The sequence below is a fragment of the Sinohyriopsis cumingii genome, chromosome 8 (genome assembly GCF_028554795.1).
Source record: "Sinohyriopsis cumingii isolate HCF-2022 chromosome 8, ASM2855479v2, whole genome shotgun sequence".
In the NCBI taxonomy this organism is placed as follows: domain Eukaryota; kingdom Metazoa; phylum Mollusca; class Bivalvia; order Unionida; family Unionidae; genus Sinohyriopsis; species Sinohyriopsis cumingii.
Genome location: NC_142968.1, coordinates 59,238,823 through 59,262,311, shown reverse-complemented (window position 1 = coordinate 59,262,311; position 23,489 = coordinate 59,238,823). Strand labels below are relative to the sequence as shown.

At 35.4% G+C, this 23,489-nt stretch overlaps 2 protein-coding genes across 2 annotated transcripts in view; one reads left to right on the top strand and one right to left on the bottom strand.

Annotated features, from left to right (window-relative positions):
* The window catches only part of LOC149793625 (uncharacterized), a 78,896-nt gene that overhangs the window by 22,191 nt on the left and 33,216 nt on the right, over positions 1–23,489 (bottom strand). The window contains exon 7 of the mRNA XM_089969024.1: positions 18,457–18,523. Coding sequence (XP_089825150.1) covers positions 18,457–18,523 — 67 coding nt within the window. The remainder of the gene's footprint in view (positions 1–18,456; positions 18,524–23,489) is intronic.
* On the top strand, positions 3,750–5,314 carry LOC149793626 (uncharacterized). Its single transcript, XM_089968908.1, has 2 exons — positions 3,750–4,577; positions 5,075–5,314. Exons 1-2 carry the CDS (start codon positions 3,909–3,911, stop codon positions 5,312–5,314), a joined length of 909 nt encoding a protein of 302 aa, XP_089825034.1. The 5' UTR covers positions 3,750–3,908.

Below are 23,489 nucleotides of genomic sequence, written 5' to 3'. Positions count from 1 at the left end.
TACCTATAAATAAGCGCAGTTCACTGCATTGATTCACCTGTTCTCGTCGCTTCAAGATGTGGACCGATGTGCAATCTTCTACGCTTGTGTCTTCCATGATGTTCAGGACGGACATGCTCATGTATGTCCGATCCAAGTGGACCGTTGTACACAGGACAAACACCAGTCTGTGGATACGTAGGATCTACGTAGAAAGACAAGGATGCCTCAAAAGAGTGCTGATTTACGGGCCAACAGTGAGACGCAGCCTAAGGACAAGAAGAAGACCAATGCGGTGCCCTTTATGTTAATGGATACATTAACATAAACCCAAAGGCCCTTTTCAGGGCCAGCCATATTTCTCGAAAAGAGATAGCCTTTCAATTGCCTACCCCTTTTTTTTTTAAAAAAAAATTTTTTTTAATTTTTTTAAAAAACCAAAAATCCCATATTCAATTCCCCTTGTCCCTAGACAGACCCACACTTTATTCCCCCATGTTCAATTCCCTTGAGGCTATATTTGCCCACGATTTTTCTCCATGTTAAATTTCCCTTGAGGCTATATTCTCCATGTTCAATTCCCCTTGAGGCTATATTTGCCCACGATTTTTCTCCATGTTAAATTTCCCTTGAGGCTATATTTGCCCAGGGGGGGGTCTGTAATGCTAATTCCCATTGAGGCTATGGTGCCCCACTTAACTACTTGCGATACTTACACTTGTGGCAAGGTAGACGTATAATTTACATCAATAAGTCAAAAGCATGGAAACCGACGAACAGAAAAGTAGATTCTCCAGATTAAATTGAGTTATATACCTGATACTAAACAAGACTTGGTACATTGCATGCAACTGAATGAAGAAAGCCACCTATTGATTTTTAACTCAATAGGTCAAATGTCAAGGTCACATCGACTGAAGAAAGAAACATGGGCTTACTCATAATAATTTAAGTTTTACAGCAACTTCCTAGATCTAAGATGGCGGGAGGCTTCACGGTACTCGTATCCCCTCTCTCAAAATCAAGAACAATATTTTCTTTGCAAGGAGTTTTAAACTGCAACTTTGTACAACACTGGTTCTATCTTCAAATTAGGGCAAGTACTTTCTGAGTGTTAAAATTATTCTTAGCGCCTGTCCAAACATAGTGCTACAAATAAGATATATTTAAAATGATTAATTTTAGTGTGATATCGAGTCCCATTTGATGTGCAAGGTATCCTGTACGGTTGTTGTCACTTTATACGAGTGTCCGCAGTTAGCAACACGAAGTTCAAACTACTATCATTTGAATCGACGTCAGTGATTATTATTATCATTATTATTGTTGTTGTTTTTGTTTTTGTCGTTGACGTTGCTGTTGTTGTTGTTTCACAACCAAACTCAGTGAAAAGGACTTTCAAATTTTTGCAAAGCTAAGAAGTAATTTCAAACTCAGACGCAAGAACCAGTCTTTAGGACGTCGAATCTGTTGAAAGGTTGCTTTTTCGCAGCCGTCTTTCTCCATGACTACAATCTGTCAGCACCTACCCCATCCATTCCCTATTCCCCTATTATCCCCACCATACCACACCCCACCCAGCGATATCAAATGATATAGCAGAAAGTAAATGATCAGTTATCATATATGGTCTGGGATATGTGACATACATGTATACAAAACTACCTTAACTACCTTTCTATGGCGAATGTATGTAAATCAAATTCTTGTAATGTGACACAATTTTTATTCAGTTAACAACAGCAATGGTTCTTCTTCAAGTAATGCCAAGAATATATTTTAAAATCACCATCCCACTCCAAAAAATAAATCGGTTGGTCCCTTATGTGCATGTTAACTTAATTAAATAATGATTACACATCCTCAAGTAGAAAGTTAGCGCGATAATCACAGATCAATGCCATAAAACAAATTTATTCCCTGTGGTATGGAGAATAAATCTTACTCACGCAAATCAAAATCCCTTCGCCTTTAAAGCGCTGAATCGTCCAGGGTAAAGTAAATTTGATGCTGGAAGCAAGACAAGCAGAAAACTGTGATACCAGTTGGCTATGGCTATTATACAAATAGTCTGACGCAAACAACCATTCAGTCAGCCCCCAAAATTATCGCTGTTATTAATAGCTGCTGTCCGTGATGTTATTAATAGATTCATTTATCGCAAAAGTCTATTTTCGTTTAAATTTTGGGGTTTTTCCAAAACAGGTTTTAATAAAAAGTGAAGAAGAAAACAATTGTGAGTAGATCCAATACGTAAGGTTGTAAACAACAGTGCCATTTTTATACTTCCTTTTCATTTTATTCCCCTACCTGTGATAGTAAAAATCATAGACTAGGCCAAGGCTTCCGCTCAAGTGAAAAATTCAAGGACATTTCCAATCCTTTACAGGGCTTCGGAAATATATATCCAGGATATTAAATATAGATAGTAAAATCATATGCAGAAAACGAGTGATACAAACCAAGAAAGCTGAAACACTGGAGACTAGACACACAGCAGAATAAGATCGTTGATGAACCGATCGTGCTGATATTCTAAGAACCTGATGACAAAAATATGGTCTAACAAATTTAAAAGAAAATAATTCAAGGACTTTTCATACAGTTTAGAACAAAAACTTCAGATTTCAAGAATTGCAAGGCCTTGGATTTAAAAAAACCAACATATAGTACTATGAATGTTATATGGAAACGTACAAACCCTGAATATGGGAACAAAAATAATAAATGATAACTCCATTTTTTAAACAATAATATTACTGGTAGTAGACAAGAGCAATCTTTTCCCCCAGATGTCAATATCTCTATCTCTCTCTCTCTCTCTCTCTCTCTCTCTCACACACACACACACACACACACACACACACGAATACACACACACCGTGGTTCGGCGGGATTTACATATTGCAATAGTGCTGTTGAAAATTTTCGCTGGACTTAGGCCAGAAGATAAAAAATATACATTAAGATGACTGTGCCAATGTTTTAAAGGCAAATATGTCCAGATGTCAGAGTTCAGTCGGTGACGTCAGGGACAAACATGAAGTAGTTTGATATGACTGTAACATTATAGAAAGTCCACTGGGATATCTACGGAGCCCCTTAAGTGACATGGATGCACATATTTTTATTTCGTTTAATCGAAATATATTTCGCTATTTCGGAATGCTATTTCGTTATTTCGAAATACTATTTCGTTATTTCGAAATGTTATTTCGTTTAAACGAAATGCTATTTCGTTATTTCGAAATACTATTTCGTTTAAACGAAATACTATTTCGTTATTTCGAAATGCTATTTCGTTTAAACGAAATATTATTTCGTTATTTCGAAATGCTATTCGTTTAAACGAAATACTATTTCGTTATCTCGAAATACTATTTCGTTATTTCGAAATACTATTTCGTTTAAACGAAATACTATTTCGTTATTTCGAAATACTATTTCGTTATTTCGAAATGCTATTTCGTTTAAACGAAATACTATTTCGTTATTTCGAATTAATATTTCGTTATTTCGAAATGCTATTTCGTTTAAGCGAAATGCTATTTCGTTATTTCGAAATGCTATTTCGTTTAAACGAAATACTATTTCGTTATTTTGAATTAATATTTCGTTATTTCGAAATACTATTTCGTTTAAACGAATTAATATTGCATTATTTCGAAAAAGTATTTCGTTATTCCAAATATTTCGGATTATTTTCGAGATAACAGCTTTTCACTGATATTTAGGCATTTGGTATTGCTTTAATTGTGAGAATGGATGAGGACCGTTTTGCTCTGATAAAAGTTTATTTTCACTTGGGTTTAAAGTATAAGGAGATTGTGTTCATTCTGAAAGAAAGACATGGATATAATCTCAGCATTAGACAGCTGGTTCGTATTTTGCATGTTCTTGGTCTTTACCGGTATAAAAATCCCACTGATATGATGACTGTTGCCGAATTCATAATGAATGAACAGCGGTTCTCCGGTACCATGCACGGTTATAGGTGGATGTATCATAAGCTGAAATGCAGAGGTATACGGGCAAGAAAGGAAGAAGTTCGCCTTTTGATGAGAGTTATAGATCCTGAAAATGTTGACCTCCGCCAATCACATCGACTTCATAGGCGTATGTACCTATCAAAAGGTCCTAATTACATCTGGCATATGGACTCCTATGACAAGTTGCGCCCCTATGGTATTTGCATCAATGGTTGTATTGATGGGTTTTCACGGAAAATGATATGGTTAAATGCATATTGCACAAGTAGTAACCCTCGCGTTATCGGGGGTTACTATCTCGAAGCTGTGAAAGCCTTCGGTGTTTGCCCCCTTATACTTCGAGCTGACAGGGGCACAGAAAATGGATATGTTTGTGAATTCCAGCGTCTCTTTCGCCGGCATGGAAATGATTCATTCTGTGGTGATCGCAGTTTCATGTGCGGACGCAGCACAAATAACCAAAGAATTGAAAGCTGGTGGGGCTTTTTGCGCAGGGAATGTGTAGAGTTCTGGTTGTCACTCTTCGACCAAATAAAAGCTGAGGGTAAATTTGACGGCGGATATCTGGACAAGAATCTTGTACTATTTTGTTTCCTTGGTATGATACAGGTATGGACAGTATAGCTCTGTCTCTGTCTGTTTGTCTCAAACAAACACACACGCACACACAAACGCACACGAATATATATTAAATATGCATAATTCATCGTAAGGAAATACAAGTGCTGATTACAGATTACAATGTTCAAAGAGCACATACTATACAATAGAATTATCACATGACGCTCCTTTGAGAATTTTAATGCAGACTGTGAATATTTGTTTCCAAGTCTTACCTGTATTATAGATTCCGAACCATTATGTTCCTTATACGAGATGATGTCACTAATAATAATCACTCTTACATGTCAGAGTTGCGATTTGATACATCAGTTGCATATTTAACAAAGCTGTGTTACCAAATATTATATATTTACAGTGTTTCGTTATGCCTCATAAAGGTCATATGTTCACATGAAGAAATTCTTTCTCAGTCTTTCTTTTCTTTTCATCCCTATTATCAAGTATTTCATGTGTGAACATTATTTCTTGTCTTTTATTTCCAGGATGAATTAGACTCAGTAGCCGAAGTGTGGGATTCCCATGTGATTCGTCCATCCAAAAACTTAACAGTTCCAAGTGGTATTCCAAACATCATGTTCGCAGTTCCAGAGTTATATGAGACGGAGAACTACATGTGTCTGATAGATGAGGAAGAATTCCAGTTATGTCAGAATAATGCAAGGTACCGTGATGAAATGGCTTCTGACGAGGATGTGTACAATATGTGTATATATAATGGCTGAGCAAAGTTTACACGTGGCAAAGGATGCATATGAAGCTCTTGATCTGTATTTGGAGTTGCGACAGCATATTAATGACATACTGTAAAGGGCATCCTCCTAATAATATATGTACAGTCATTTTATGCTCTTGGATAATGATCATATTTCTGTTCCAGATGAACCGAGCTGAGACCAATGTTTAGAAATAAGAGGATATGATATTGAATGGAACTTTGTCATTTGTGTTTATTATCAGAAAAATATAAATCTCGCACTTAAATCGCTTGAAAAATACAAAACTAAGTTCCTCGGTCATTCAAGTTCATTTACATAGGGTGCATCTATTTTAATTGGTAGCACGTGTGTTTTTGTCTTTTGATGTCGCAAATTTGACGACATAATTGATCTCTATGATCCGCTAGTGTTATTAAAACAACGATATCTGACTGTAGTTAAACAAGTTTAACCAGTTTCTAAACTATACTCATTCTGCATCCTTTCTTTCTGTCCAGTCACACAGATAAATGTTTTAATTAGTACTGGGTTCAATTTAAATTTATTCAGTAAGTTTCATAGTAAACATGGAATCAATGCTCTGCTTGTAATTATGCACAAAGCATTTTAATCTCTGTAGCCTTCCCCCATCCCCCCTCAAATTTAAAAAAAAATTATTTTAAACAATTTAGATTCGCATCATTTTGTAGAAAACTAGGGTCAGTATTATTCGGAGCTTTTCTTAATCTTGGTTCGCCGTTTTTCTTAGAACTGAAAAAGGTGTGCTCATCTCTATTCTTACGATCTGCTAAAACATAAATGTTTGCATTTCTTGATTAACAATAGCGCCAAAGAGTAGGGAAATATCTGCAATGGAGTAAGTGACCAGCAATACAATCATATCTTATACAAATTAGGGTTCAAGAAACAAAAGTGTCTGCTAAGAAAATGGAGAACTGTTGCTTGTAATTTTAATTGGTTCTATTTATTATGACTTGCTGAACTAGCAATGTTTACTTCCATAGGCCTATCTACTGTGATGACATGAAGTGCAATATGGGAATTTTATCCCTCAGAAAAGATCACAAGGAATATATCCAGCATCTATTTTATATGTTTCAAACAATTTCTGAATTCAAATAATAAGTTCATATCAGATTTTACAGCAGGCAGTGGAAGCGCGAGGGTTTTACGCGCCCGGTGGGCAATATTGTTTGGTGAATCCTCTACCGATCCGCCCGGGGGCAATATTGTTTGGTGGATCCCCTACTGTCGCTACCGATCTGCCCAGGGGCAATATTATTTAGTGGCAGCCCCCTACGTTGTCTCTCAGAATAGTTTCATGTCAGTTGCCAACCTCCCTACCCCTCCTTTTCTTGTGAAGAATTGCTCCCGTTTCACAAAAGTGAGGTGAAATACTACGAAAATCTCAGCTGAAAAAAAAGATCCCGACAGTCACCCTCTTCTCGCGCTGTTGTTAACTGTAGAAATCATTGGATTGACCCGATTACCTAACACTGCATTAGACATCGCATACAAACATTTAATATATAATGTTATTAACCGTGTGCATATGTGTGAAATTACTTATACGTCACATAACGCGCAATGTAAAAAATAAAGTAAATATCGTACTGTTATCAAGCCATTTATCTAACTTTCAGCGTCATTTCCATCCATATAATACTAAAAAAATTCTGACGTCAACCTTACAATACAATATAAAAAGAAATTAGTTCGCGTTTAGGATTGTAAATAGCTCAGTTTGAATAAGAATGGAATAATGGAACAAAGCAAATAAGCGTCGATCCGTACATACAAACATATATGCATTCTTATAAATTTGTCCACTAGGATTTGCTTTTCTTTGGCAAGCGTTGGTAGATATTAAGACAAACGTACATGTTTATGCGCGGTAGCCGGAATGGAGATTGATGAAAATCAATCATGTTTTTAGTTAGTACCGTTTCATGTGCTTAAACTTAATATAGCAAACATTATATTTGTGTTAGCAGAGGAGACAATGCGATCCCTGAAAAACTCTACCAAAGCTTTTACATCTTTTCTTTCTTTCTCTCCCCCCCCCCCCCCCCCACTGATATGATTATTTCATTCTGTCACCACCAAAATCTATTTACTTTGTTCATCTCTTAAATGGTGGCGTAGTGGTTAGAGCGTCAGCCTCGGATGCGGAAGGTCGCGATTCGAACACCGGTCGAGTCATACCAAAGACTAATAAAAATGGTATTAACGGCTGCCTCGCCAGGCGCTCAGCATTAAGAGGTTAGTGTTAGGAATGGTCAGCCTGATGTCAGGATAATGTGACTGGGTGGGACATCATGCTACATGTCTGCGGCATGATGCCCAAGTGCTATACATCACTATAAACTACCACAATGCAGACATCGTAGCGACATGATTGAAAAAATTGTTAAAGCTACGTTAAAAATCCAAATCACACACACACCTTTTAAATGATCCTTTTGAAATAAATATCAAACAGTTCTAAAGTTAAAACAAAAGAAATAGATAACTTATCATGTGTTAAATGTTTTAGAAATGATTGTGGCTGTAGAGCTCGAATTATAAAGCCTGAACAAATGACACTCAAGACATTTGGAGTAAACTTGTTTTTACAGGCGTGCGCTCTTTTACGGTAAGTAAACTGACATTGCAAATTCTGGACCGTTAAGAAAACTTAGTATACATCTTGCATTTCCCAACAGATATCCAGTGGGTGCGTGCATATAGCTAAGTATTAAATTCTGTTTGCCAAAGAGAATGGATTTTCATGCAACGTCAGGCCCTTATATTCGACCTTCTTTCATTTTTCTTGTTTCGGGGGTGGGGGTGGGGGCAGGTGAGCGCATGGCCGTGTGGGTTTGGACACTGATGATAGTTGCCATTACTAGCGGCATGTGTATGATTCACGCCGATATCGCAATTGCCAAACGGTGACACCCATTAATCCTAATGAAATACATAAAATTTCCTCTTTCGAAACTTTGTCACAAAATCAATAGAAATAAGCACACAAACATGTAGCTGAACTAATCAAATTCGTTTTAATTCTTAATTCTAATATGCAAACCGTGATACAGTAATTGATATTACCCGCTTTTTAGAGGCCACCGAGAAAAGGATTTCTCTTTCAAGAATGGACTTGTTCCATGTCATAAGGTAGATGTACGAAGAACATTAAGAACACCTTGACACGGAGCTGCAAGTGATAGCTTTTAGAATTCTTATTTAAAAGGAAGGACAGACTGCAGAAAGGACAAAAAGGTCTCATACAAAAGACACGGTGCTCTTGGAAAAGCAGCTCAAAGTATTTTAAAAAATTAAGAAAACAAACTTTTCAAAATATGAACACATCAACCAGGAACTAATAAATTCCGACTAGAAGCTTCTTTCCTAGCCACGTGGCAAGTATAAAGCAATTTATGCGAGTTGAGGCTCAGACACTTTGGAATGAAGATCATAAATAACCCTCATCCATTCTATTGCACAGTATGCATTTGCCATTATTTATATGGTGGGGTTGATCAGACATTTTGGTTGGATTGAGAAGGAATGGAGGTAGACATTGGGCTTGCATTACCACCCATATCGCACATGCCTGAAATTTCGGCAAGATACATACAATCCATCATTGCTTCAGGGCACAGTGACTTTAATCCCAAGTCTTTGTCCATCATTTTGTCAAGGTTATCTCCTTCGTCACAGGATAGATTTTCTGAAGGTTATTAAAAGTATCTTTTAAGATATTCATCTGCACACAGTCAAGGCAATAATAACCTTGAACCACTTCATTCCACAGCTGATACATGTTCTTTTTTTTATGTCCTAAGAGAATGTGAAATTTAGTGCATTATATGCAAACATGCCAGTTTATATAAGTTTTCCAAAATTTTCGCCATGCGTTCTATCACCCAAGAATTAGTAACATATGATTTTCTTATCAAACAACTTTTTTATTGGGAGGGGTTCCAGAATTAAGTTTTACCAAGGAGAGTGAGAGCCAGAATTTCTTACCAAACCACTGTTTAAAGTAAAATAATCACCAATTAAATAGCTGGCCTCTGCAAAGAAAATAAAGGAAATAATGTGGCTCTGAAATGTTGGCTCCTGTAACTGGACAAAAATGAATAATAAATATTCTTTCTACAATATCAATTTTTGTTGTTGTTTTTGGGTTTAATGCCATTTCTCAGCGTAAGATAGGCTATATATGGCTGCCAGTAAAACTGGTGGAGGAAGAACCCGGGATAAACCCCGGTAAGAACCACTGACCCACAAGAAGCTACTGGCAGCTTTCTCAAATACCCACATTTCCTGAATCCAAGACTCGAACCCACACAGACTAAGGTGAGATGGCAGTGATCGGTAAAGTCAAACGCTTTAGACCACTTGGCCACTGGGGGTCCCCTACAATATCAACGTTGAAGTACTATAATTAGTTTAAGAAAAAGGGTAATTGTTTTTATTTTTAATACAACACTGATTTTTGAACCCTGTGGAAGTCAAGGCTTTGAGTAACCTTGGAATGATGGTCAGGAAAACCAATATTAAAAGCATGAGTAATCACCACGATTAGCCACTACAATCAAGGCCTCACATGAAATGCATGCAGTCAACTGTTCTACTAACAACTCATTCACATGTACTATTAACATCCAGCCTGTCAGAGTAGTCTACACCATTATACAATTTGTAGTAATTAATATGTTCAGCTTACCATTTAATAAAGATGTTTATTCCAACTGTAAACTGTGATGGTCAGAAAATGGCCTTATATGTAGGTTTGTATGTTTAGGACTCACGGTACTAATTCAACTCCAATGGTAAACATATGGAAACACTATCATATTCAAAATTCAATAACTTATTTCTGGGTGCTGATAATGACACCTATAATTCTTCATGCACATCTAACCTTGGTGCAAGCTTATGTGTGAAGAACACCATATGACCCGTGGCACTTTGTTTACATACATGTGCATGAAACACGTTGTTATTGATTCTGCACCAAATGAATCAGGTGCTACTTTCAGTATTGAGTACTCCTGAGTCAAGCCTGTAAAAATGCTAAAATTGCATCAGTAGAAATTTGTCAATATTTTTTTTACATTGCATATAGGATAAGCTCTCAAAAGATATTTTTCCTAAAATTTTAATTTTTATTATTAACCAATTATGGACCACCAAACCTGTAAATACTCTATTATTTCTTCACCCATTTCTAGACTGGTTCACAGTTCTTCCGTACAATTAGTACCGTGTGTCCTTTATAGCCTGTGATGTCATTTGTCATGAGCCAAACACAAATAATTAAAAGTTAGTAAAGCATTAAATGCATGTGACAGTGATCATCTTTTATTACAAAGGTGTAGTTCTATTTTCACAATAGTCATGTTTTGTGCCTTTAAGATGAACGTTTATGATTAAATTTTTAATAGTATCTATGCAGGCTGCAAAAAGCCTATTTGGTAATGAAATACATCTGAAAATGGACTGTAAACAATTTAATGTTTTGAATCAAACTCCAAACTGGTCTCATGTATATCTCATCAAAGGCTATATACACATTAGATGCTTGTCCAGGTTACAAAACAAAGTTGATGGAGACCAGACAGAAAAGATGAAATTATACATCAGAAACAGTATTTAGACAGAACAACCATACTAAACCTATAGTCGATACAATAATCTTAACATCTAAAGCAAATATCAAGAGGCAATGAAAAATAAAATGTTAAGAAGTACTCAATCAAAATAACAGCTGTTTGCGTATTGATTACATCAAATGTTTGATTCTTCTTGAGATGATAAACATAAACTTAAGGAAAAAAATGCTTGCAAAAATCATAACAGTAATGTCTTTGATATCTCTTCTAATATCAAACGCAATATCTGTCAGTAATCATTACTAACTATGCAGAGACTAAAATATTATTATTTATCCCGAGAAATAAATTTCATTTAAAACACATCACAACAAAAAACATATATGTTCCTCATACACACACTGAACTTTTGTGTGTAGGTGAATGGTTACACAATAGCAAAATATGAAGTATGTATGGTATAAGTTCTTTTATGCCATATAACAGGAAACTCAAACTAACAGACTGGCAAAAGAATGAACTGTGGTACAAGAAATAAAACTTCTTCAGCCAAACAATTTTGAAAAATAAGGTAAATTAAAGAGCTTGATGCCAAATACTGTATTCTTTTCAGACAGACTAATGTGACCTGTTCATCTGAATCATCTTCTCACTTTAACCCATAACAGATATTTTATTTGTAGCATATATGGCATCCATGTCATTACTCTGCTTCCAATGCAAGCAATATGAGGTTAATACATATAAGGTATAATGTAAGAAACAAACCCACAATGCGGATATGCATGGATTGCAAAATTTAGTTTGTCGAAAAGGTCTAAAGCAATAATATAACTATGCAAGCAATGATGTATAAAACATGCATAGCAAAGCAAATTGATCATGGGAGCATGAAATAGCAACAAAAAATGACAACTATGTGAAAACTCAATTGTTAGTGCAAATAAGTGGATAATGAAATATAGGTCATGCAACTTAGTTCTAACTACAGTAAGTGGTTTTTGTCATGATGTTTCATATACCATGTTACACAACCTTTCAGGCAATAATGTACAATAAACCAAGATAAATAAAAAAACTCACTGCACTGTACAAGCTGATAAGAAACACAAATATATGAGACTTCTCATTATTGTACAAATTAAAACTAAAGGTTCAAGAGCAGTGATATTCTGTATCAAAAGCTTCATAAAAAACTTAAGGGATAGTTCTCTTACAGTAAGATTTGTCATAGCTAAAAACATCATAGTGTATGTACACACACATACACATGCACACACACACACATTACATATGCACATGGCATAGAGGAATCTCATGTGCCTGAACATGGCTTGGTTGAACAATTTGGAAAGTTTCAAAGTTGTTTTCACATCAAACAGAATGGTTTTTATTCTTCGCATATAACAGAATGTTACCAAAATGTTTAAACAGAATTTTACAAGAGTGTTACACACTGTTGATCTAAACTTTAGATCTCTTAAAATGATTTCCTAGGTTAGATGGGGTTCAAGCTATTCACACCCACCCACATGTAGACACACACACACACACAAACACAGATATATATATATATATATATATATATATATATATATATATATATATATATATTTATTTATATAGACACACACACACACACACAGAATATTGCAGAATAGCATGGATGGTCCTGGCTTTTAAAAAGCTGTCGCCAAAAAAATCGCCAACCTCAATATTTTGTCGCCAATTTTCAAAAAGTGTCGCCAGAACAAGTAGTGTACATTTTTCCAAGTGTTAATTTAGTCTATTAATGTAACAGACAATGAAAATTACAAAAGATGGGTTTGTTAATTCTTTAATTACAACAAGGATTAACAAAATGTTATAGTGTTACATGAAGATCCGTCGCAATTTTAGGGCTGCCCACTTGTTGAATGCAGTTTCAAAGTCTAATTTTTCACATCTGTACATGCTGATTCTCATGAAATTTTCGAGAGATGAGATGCAGAGTTTATTTCTGATGTCAGTTTTTATGAGGTTCATCTCACTGAATCCACGTTCACAGTCCACAGCACTGACAGGTGACACTAGTAGTCTATCAGCAGCCCCCCCCCGGCTAGCTTCACAAAGCTTGTAGTGAATTGCTTCCTAAATCCCAAGAATGATCACTGAATGCTGTATAAATTTTCTCAACAAACAAAATAGGATCTCCATTCCCACGAATGAAACTTACACGAGTCAACACCTGGCAATATTGGACCGTATATATAAGCATAAATTCACACCCAATTTAGAGATTCTTTCACTCTTGTATTTTGAGAAATAAATAATTATTATTAATTATGCAAAACTGGTTGTTGTTTTTTTTTGTGCTATTTCTTGTTTCGGAGTTTAAGTCTCAGCAGCCGTAACACGGATTGATGGCAAAAGGAAAAGATCAGTGAGTAAAATGCTGCACTGGCAACAGACATAATTGTGATTGAGATTTTTTCCATTTGCTTTGTATTTATACACAGTAGTCGGTACTTCAAAGGTTATCAGTTTTCTATGAAGGTTCAGCAAAACTATTGTACTGGTATATGTAAAGAAAAAAAAAACAAAAAAAAAACAGAAGATTTAGCCATTCAATTAATTGTATCTGTTCTATTTGCGTCTTCATAAGTCGGTCAGTTGTAGGTATAGTTCGGTAGCATGATTGACTGTATCACAGCATACAGTACTTAGCCCAGATGTCAGCATAAGCAGATTATGATGTAACAATGCACTGTAAAGATGGGGCTGTCAATACGAACAAAGGATTGTTTGTGTAACAGATTGATTCCAATGCATTGCTTAGTCAAGTTTGTGGCTTCCTTTCGTTCTCCCTTTTAATTTATCCAGTCCAATTCTATCATTGTATGTACAAATTAAATAACCAAAAATTCTGTCGCCAAAAAAATCGCCAGATGGGATATTTTTGTCGCCAATAAGGGAAAAAAATCGCAATTTGCGACATTGGCGAAGCCCAGGACGATCCCTGGAATAGTGTACCAACAATCCAACTCTTGTTACAATGGACTGGTTTGATTACATGCAAGTTGTAAAAATAGTTGATACTATTTACCACAAAAATACAAATAAAATGGTCACTATTTTCTGCAGATATAAGAACAACTACACAATGTTCATTTCCATGCATTCTTTAGATTCAAGCATGCTTTCCAACTCAGATCGAAAGTCAGGGTAGTTTGCATATGTTGAGGGAAGTTCTAACATGGGTCCACAAGTGTGGACACTGGGAAGTCTTCCTTTTCCATGACGTACAATAAACTGAACATCAATCTTACTGACACAAATTACATCTGATCCAGTCAGAAACCTGAGTAACTTTCTCAACTGCCATTTATTTCTTCCCCGAATAAATCTATGAAGAAATCCAACAGAAGCGTTTTCTTCCTTTGTTCTTGGTGAAGCATGGAGCAGCTCTATTACTTTTGGGATGGTTGGGTTTAGTCTCCCATACAGGGTTATGATTGATTCAGTATCTGGAAAATCAATCTGCCAAACACCTTCACCAACACCATTAATAGCATCCAGGGCATATTTAGATTCTTGGATTAATACTTTGTGTGCAATTTGTATAATTGTTGATGCCATCTCACTCAGTTCTGGGATTTTATGACACTGAAAGCGGTCAAGCAGACAAAGTAGCTCATCTTGGTCATACTGTGTTCCTGTTAGAACAGCCTCAATAACATCCTTTTCTGACTGTGAAATATACAAAAGGAAAGATTCTTTCAATAACTGTGGAGTGACGGAATTTTCCCCATGTACTACTGCAATAAAAAAAGCTGGAGCCAAGCTTATTGGATAGTATTTGTGTTCCTTGTATCCCTTGATCAAAATTCTACCTACAGCCTCCCATTCTTCTTGGCCGTAATCCTGAGTTAAAACAGGTATGCGATAAACCTCACCATCTGCATTTCTCAGGAAAAATGATTCCCAAAATGCTGCATAGGCATCCCTTGATACTCCATCTGCATCATCCCCACACTCATTTACAAACTTGAATTTTAATGTTGTATTCAAAATATCAGATGCTTTGAAATATTGCAACATTTCCTCCTGTAAATTGGAGTGGTGCAGCATAATGGTCATAACACTTTTGTAGTCTGATGATGGAGCTTGTGACAGATCAATTGCTGGCTGAAACTGCTCTTGGGAATAAACTGCTGTCATCAGAAACTCATGCGAATCAAGTGTTAACTCACACGCTTCATGATTAGGACTGTTCGAAGGCAAATTATCATTGGAGCCAAAAGAATGAATGCTGTTTACTTCGAAGCAATCCCCATGACATGTGTTGTCAGAAGCAGTGTTTGATTCTTCAAAACCAATCATATTTTCAGCTTGGTTACTATCAGTTATCTGTAGTTCATTGGTCGACACAGAAGTTATTGCAACTGTACCGCCTTCTGCTTGAACCTGAGGAGACTGTAGACCCAAATCGGACTCGTTTGGATGTATAGTATGAGCAGAAATTTCTGGTTCTGTATTAGTTCCTCTTTCTTTGCTGTTCTTACCATTCGAGCTTCTTGTGTGTGCTGTTGTTACAACATAAAGCCTAAGAGTCTTCAGTTTTGTGGATTCATATATATCCTTCAAAGTCAGTTCATCAGACAATTTTTCATGAGTTTGATCAGCAAGATAGAAATTAAAGTCATCAACTTTTCCTTTCTTTGATATTCCACTGGGGAAGAAAAGATCCTTTCCTGTGGATAATATGTCCGAGACAGTTGCATCAAGGTGGACTTTAACAGTTCTTGTTCCGCCACCATATGCTGACCTAACCTGCTTCGGACCACTAACACCGTAAGTATTTAACCAGCCAATTTCCACTTTTCTTAGGATTTTTTGTGCGTTTTTGTTACCAGCCTGAGGTGCTGCTCTCCTGAAATGCTCCTCTTTGTTCCCTGTTGCTCGTAATTTCTCCAGTAATCTATCTCTCAGAGATCTTTTTCTATCACTGGGAAAGCTTGCAGTCTCTTCAAGAGCTCCTTGTTGTTTGGCATAAGCTATTGTTGCTAAGCAATCTCCATATCTTGGCACATATTTCTGTAGCTGTTCTACATCCATCATGAAAATCACATTTCCATCTATCTGAAATAAAAGAACAGGACTAATGAAAATATGAATTACAGTATGCCTGTCTTAAGGGTCAGTAGCCATATGGTAAATTTAAAATTCAACCCCATCTGTACTGCCATCCATTTTCCTGTCACTTTGTAATGTAGTATAGCTCCACCTGCACCAATGAAGACATGGATTTGAAACCTTAGGTTCGTATAGAGTGGTCTGTAGTTGTTCAAAAGGCTGAGAATATTGATATGACTTGCACATATATCCCATCTGAGCTGGAGGCATGAGTGAGTTTTAGCTCCTCTTCACAAAATCCTGAACAGGTTATTTTTTTTATTTGCAATAATAGATAAAAAAGGTGCATATATATATATATATATATATATATATATATATATATATATATATATATATAAGAGACACATGCACACATACTTAAAGAGCATAAGAAGATTGGTTATCTAATACAGTCAACATAGCCTTTGTCCTTAACTGTTTATTTACTCCCTTGTGAGTTTCTCACTCAATAGTTTCTTATGTGCATACTTCCATAACTGTTCATACTGTTGATTTTAATCAAGAAATAGTTATTTTCTCTGGTATACCTTGAAAGTTATGGTACAGACAATTTGGCACATAGCTTCAGAGCACATTGAGTTCCCCTCAAGGATGGCCTAAATCAGAAGATATTCCCAAAACATAGTACCAAGTTTGATAGTGTGTTTCACAGGTTATTTCTTGTGAAAGGGTACAAGCTATAAAAATAACCAAAGGGTAGACTTTAAAGTTTAACAACTGTAAAGATAAATTTCTTATCTGCAATGAACACACAGATATGTAAAGTGTCACCTCATTGCATGTCCTCATCCACATTGCAGTAACTTCCCTTGAGTAAGTCTGTTTACCATATAAACATAAAAAAGGGCTTTTCAACCCTTGATGACACTCTCCAGATTTTAGGCACCACTGTGAACTAGCATGTGTTGTTGTTGTTGTTGTGGGGTTTAACGCCATTTTTCAGCATACGACAGGCTATACATGGCGGCCAGTATTAATGGTGGAGGAAGAACCCGGGAAAAATAAACTAACATGTGTAAAAATCTATCAAGTTCCATCAGTTATAGCAACAAATGTACAATAATGAGTGGTTATACATAACAAAAAGGAAAATAATTATGGTTTGATGCCCATGTCTCGCTATAATAGTGGATATTTCAACATCATGTCTTTTGAATGAAACAATATGGGCAAGTAATAACTTAATGAAATGAATCCTGTTTCACCTACTCATCCTGACTCATAAAATAACTCACACAAAGCAGTGTATGATGATGAACTGGTAGTGATACTGTTCTAAGATGGTACATTAACACAGCATCAAATGTGACCAATCACAATTCACTAATATGTGTACATGTACCTCTGTGTGCCACACACAGTCTGGATATGAATGTGCTACCTACAGAACTAGGACCATAGGAAATGTTCACCCATGCATCAAAACATATAATGATCTTCAGGAACCCCAGGTCTCTATCATTGAGAAACTGACAGTGAGTAAAAGGACACAACTCAAAGCCATGTTTCACTGGGGGTCATTTCTAAATCAGTGGTTGAAGAAATGCTTTAAAATAGAGACTTTTACCCATACAAGTCATCCTAAATGCTTTTCGTGTGCTAGTTTAAGTCATCCATACGATCTCAAAATTACATGACTACATGCTTAAACATGATGAAGATCAATTTTTCAATACATCCCTAACACTACTTGCTTCTTGTGGAGCAAACAGTGTCCTTTACAAACTTGTCCGTACGATATACTAATAATATTTAAATGCTGTAACTACACAATCTATACATGCCAGAATTATTTTTCTTATGTATTAATATCCTTCATCTTCATTTAAATCATAGTGACCAGTCACAACTTCCAAGTTATGTTTGGCCAATGCCACACTAAAATCAAAATCACAAAGATTGGAAAAGGACAGAAAAAAATGCGACAGTTATATTTTCATAGAAGTGATTTCAAATTTTTTTTTCTTCAGATGGGTCACCAAATAAGTCTATGATATCCATAGTTTATTTGACATTTTTTAAGACGTTGGTAACCCCTGGTTGAGCTGACTCAGATAATGTATCAATCTGATATAAAACTGTCATTTTGAAATACAGCAATCTATAGACTGAACAGACCAATAAATTCTGTTACTGAAGAGATTGTTCATAAACTGTTTGTGCTTTTCAGGTTATGTGTTCCACGTTTAATTAATGCACTCTCTAAAAACAAAAACATCAGAAAAAATAAACTTAACAAGCTTTTCTATCTTGTGTTATGGTATAATAAACAGATTGTTTTACACTGGTACCATTGTCTTCAAGTGAAAAAATGTTAATAAAATTATGACTTCTATTTATTAGAAATTTTTTGAGTAAATTTACCCCATCTTCTTTCATCCTTGTGATGGCATCTTCACTGATCTTTCTGTGTCTCAGAAATTCCTCCATTCTGTAGTAGACTAATTAACACATTTCTTAAATAATGGAATATTATTAAAATAGCTATTATAGAAGATAAAAGACAATATGTGTTATATTTACATAATACAAATAATCAATTGAGGAAAGCACTTTCCCCCAAAGTGTTCCTTATCAAATAGTGCTGTCTAAAGTATCTGAACCAAGCCTTCCAATTTACACATTGTTTATACAATATATGGCACATTTAGGCCACCTTACTCTCCAATCTGTAAACAAGTTAAAAGCAAATGATGGTATGACTAGATTGCAAATGTTTGTTTTGTCTAAATGATGCAGTACTTCTTAAGGTGCACATATCAATAACATCACTATATATCAAGTCATATCCTACATACATATATCATGTTACATCCTATATACATATATCATGTTACATCACTCTATAGTAATAGTGTCTAAGAAACTGTTCCCAGTGCAAAAAGGTAATTTAAATGCAGATCTCTGGTGTGTTAAATATAGGTCACAGTGACATCATTTGGACTGATGGGTGAAGTACATCTTAAGTAACTATATACAAAGTTCCATGAATCTGCAGGGAACAGTACATGAGAAACAGCTCAAGATATGAAAAGTCAATAACTAAACAAGATGCCCTAATGGACTGATATCACATACTTGGATTACACAGATTAACAGCTGACCATTTTACTAAACAGGTTTTTTCTTTCTCTTTGTTTTAATGTTACTTTTAACACATTCTTGCCTATATTATGCCAAGAAAACCGGAGCTAAGTGCCTTTCCCATGGACACACTGAGGCAATCAACTTGGGCTGGTGGATTTTTCCAAGTAGTATTGGAAGAACACATCCTATGTAAACAATTTTTGTATGTTCCAAACTTGATACCATTGGAGTTTACCAATTTTACTTTATCCTGATAACATTTCCTTTTAAACATAAATCATAATTAATATTCACAGTCTCTTGCACTTCAGAAATATTTAAGCTTAAGATGGAGAAAATCCTAATTGAAATTTGGTCTCTGGAGCGTTAACAAACTTCTCAAATATCATTTTATGATTATGCATTGATCATGCTAATAACCAGACTCATGCAAAATTTGTATGATATAAGACTGTTTGGCAAGTTTGATTAAAATCTGATCAAAAATAGTTGTTACATTAGTTGTTACATTACTGACATCAGCTGCATTATCACACCATTAATGAGCATGCTTTTCTCTCAAAATCATACTCAACCAATATCTTGATGAGAGAAGGCCTGATTGCCAACTGTCGTCAAACTCCAATCATAAATAGACAGTTGCAACATCACATCATGCATATACATAGGTGTTTCTAAATAGAAGTCATCCAACACTTTGATGATATTAGCCTATTCCCAAAATAATTCACATCTGTGCATTTCTCACATGAAGACTGGTACCAAATTCAAGGTATAAAGAGCTCAACTAATTTGAAAATTTTGATTTATCATTGATATTTAGCATATGTGACCAATTTACTGAATCCTTTTAAAAACAATTTTAAATTGCTCTCAATTTGTTTGATATTATTAAGTTTAACAAAATTAGGTTTTCATAAAATATGTGGCTTTTCAAAACTGGTGTATAATATTTAAAGAGTAGTTTCAACTCAGTGTTTTCACAAAAATAGCAGTGCTAGGTTAATTTGAATTGATTAATGCTCAAATTTTTGGGTATATTTCATCACAACACAGGAACTGTTACGACATTTTTATTGATTTAAAAAATAAATGTATTCATGAATAAATGTTGCGTTTATAACCGTGGGTTATAATACATAAGGAATTGTTACCACTTATACAATTGCACAAGATTTCCATTTACTTTTATGTCCATATACTTTTTAAAATACTTATCTGATATTCACAGGTGAAAAATGCTCATGTTCATTCTTTTTCTGAAAGAAAATTAAACAATTGTTAAAAAATGAATGTTTCTTTGATAGTGAAATTTCAATTGCAAAGCATTACTAGGAAATATGGGCCAGTACAGTTGGAACAGTGAATTTCCCATAGACCTTATTCAATACAAAATGTAAATACATTTTTCATCAAGAGGTAATGTGTTGTTTCTCTATGAACATTACAATTTTACCTTGACCTTTCATAGAAATTTACCCTTAGAATTGCCATGTTTTAATACACAGGATAATTCAATTTATCAAGCTGTTTAATTTCTATAGTATCTGTAGAAATATATATTACCAGATAAATCTACTGGACTTTTTGAAAACTGAACAAACATTTGGCAAAAGAGTCAGATGGATCTACAAAAGCCCATTATTATGAAACCATGAAGTACATCCTTAAAATCCCCTTCAAACAACACAAGGCAATGGTAGAACATGAACTACTAAAAACAAGTTAACCATGCCAGGAATCATGAGGAAATGCATGTTGAAAATCACTCACCTCCTTGTTTATTTGAAACAGTCATAGAGACCCCCAGAAAAATGTTTCCTTTTGCACTGGTTTTAAAATTAGGGTAGCTGGGTATGTATATTTTTAAAAAATTCTTTTCACTAAACGTTATATATTATAATGTAATGATTAGTATATATAATGTACTAAGCACTTAAAGTACTGGACTAAACCAGCTCAATTTGATGCACAAAACAATTTCAGAAATTATTTTTTATTTTTTTTTCGTTCCTTCTTTTAACGGGGTGGGGGATGGGGGGTGCTAGGGTCGTCACCAAAAAACAGGGATGGTCGGCCGACCAGAAATGCACACGTTTTTTCTTGCATAATATGTACAATGCTAAAATACACTGACAACAACAAGAACTAATACAACCACTATTATTATTGCTTGACAAACATGCAATGTCATGGTTGGGATTTTTAATGTACATAGCAATGTTACAAATAACTGGGGCCCCGAGTGGCCGAGTGGTCTAAAGCGCCAACCGTTACGGATCACTGCCATCTCACCTGTCTGCGTGGGTTCTAGTCGCGGGTTTGGCCTATGTTGGTATGTGAGAAAGCTTGCCAGTAGCTTCTCGTGGCTCGGTGGTTCTTTCCGCGGTTTTCCCCTGTTCTTCCTCCACCATTAATACTGACCACCATGTATAGCCTATCTTGTTCTGAAAAATGGCGTTACCCTAACAACAACAACAAATAACTAAAACTGGACCCAAATGAAATATCTGAAAGAAAAAAGCCAGAAAAATTGCTCAGATTTACTTGTATGTTCTTACAAGAGTGTTAGTGAATGAAAGTCCTGTGTGTGGTATACATTACTAAGAATAGCATGCACTATGCAACTGTTTAATGATTCAACGGCATGTGTGTGGTACACAATGCTAAGAAATGCATGCACTATGCAACTGTTTAATGATACATGAGTGTGGTATACGTTACTAAGAAAGCATGTACTGTGCAACTGTTGGGTGGCTGATTCGTATTTAATCGTATCATGTGAATAAAGACAAAATACTGACTACTAATCATTTAGAGATAGACATGGAGTGTGAGGCACCCCCATTGAAAAATTATCCGTTTGAAGTAAAGTCAGGCCAAAACATTGTCAAGCGTTCAAGAGTATTCACCCACACTATACAGAGTTTGCATGCTACTACACCACAACAACAGTTTATGTTTATTTATTGTTACATCTACGTCTTACATAGAACTAAGCCTACACCTAACTCACCTTCGTATCTTTCACATAAATGACAAGACGCTGGCACAACACCTTTTACTGCAAAATGTATCTCCACGTTTAGAGACCTCAACAATACAAAGGGCGATAATTGACATATACATTAATTTTTCAAATTTAAGTTACATATATGATTCCCAAGAACGAAATAGTATTTCGAAATAACGAAATAGTATTTCGTTTAAGCGAAATACTATTTCGAAATAACGAATTACTATTTCGAAATAACGAAATAGTATTTCGTTTAAACGAAATACTATTTCGAAATAACGAAATAATATTTCGTTCTAACGAAATAGTATTTCGAAATAACGAAATAGTATTTCGTTTAAACGAAATACTATTTCAAAATAACGAAATAGTATTTCGTTTAAACGAAATACTATTTCGAAATAACGAATTACTATTTCTAAATAACGAATTACTATTTCGAAATAACGAAATAATATTTCGAAATAACGAAATAGTATTTCGTTTAAACGAAATAGTATTTCGAAATAACGAAATATATTTCGATTAAACGAAATAAAAAATATGTGCATCCATGTCACTTAAGGGGCTCCGTAGATATCCATCTTCGCTAGCCAATATTAATTGCTTTGTCCTAGTGACGTCTATTGGGCATCATGAGTTGCTCCCTTATTGACAAACCTGTATTTTTCGTTATTGTTAACTATGAAGCGACGCGATGCAACTCATATTTTTGTAAGCTTAACAAGAAATATGTTTTTATAGCCAATCAGATGTTCATAGCAAACTCACAAACAGGTCTTATTTGTAGGCTTTGTGTTTCATTTTCACCACTTTAGTTGTTGTTGTTGTAGGGTTTAACGCCATTTTCCAGCACACGATAGGCTTATACATGGCAGCCAGTATTAATGGTGGAGGAAGAACCCGGGAAATCCCCGGAAAGATCCACCGACCCACGAGAAGCTACTGGCAAGCTTTCTCACATACCCACATTGGCCGAATTCGAGACTCGAACCAACGCAGGTAGAGGTGAGATGGCGGTGATCCGTAACGGAGAGCGCTTTAGACCACTCGGCCACTCGGGGCCCCTCCACCACTTTAGTTAACTGTAATATTGAAAATGTAGTTAACATTCGTTGAATACACACAAACAAGAAGGCAGGAAGGTAAAACGGCTGTGTTAGAGCGAGGCGAAAAATTGAGGTGAGGTAGTTTCCAGATATGTATTACTGGTAAGAGTCATTCGAACGTTATTTACACGGTTCAGTAAGCTGATCTTGGCATTTATTTTATCCACGTATAAGTTAGCTTTTCT

Bases quoted from the DNA above. Each gene is read 5' to 3' on its own strand.
- LOC149793626 (XM_089968908.1), top strand. From the start codon at position 3,909: ATGATGACTGTTGCCGAATTCATAATGAATGAACAGCGGTTCTCCGGT. The intron at 4,578-5,074 runs GTATGGACAGTA...TTTTATTTCCAG, and splicing joins GTTTCCTTGGTATGATACAG to GATGAATTAGACTCAGTAGC.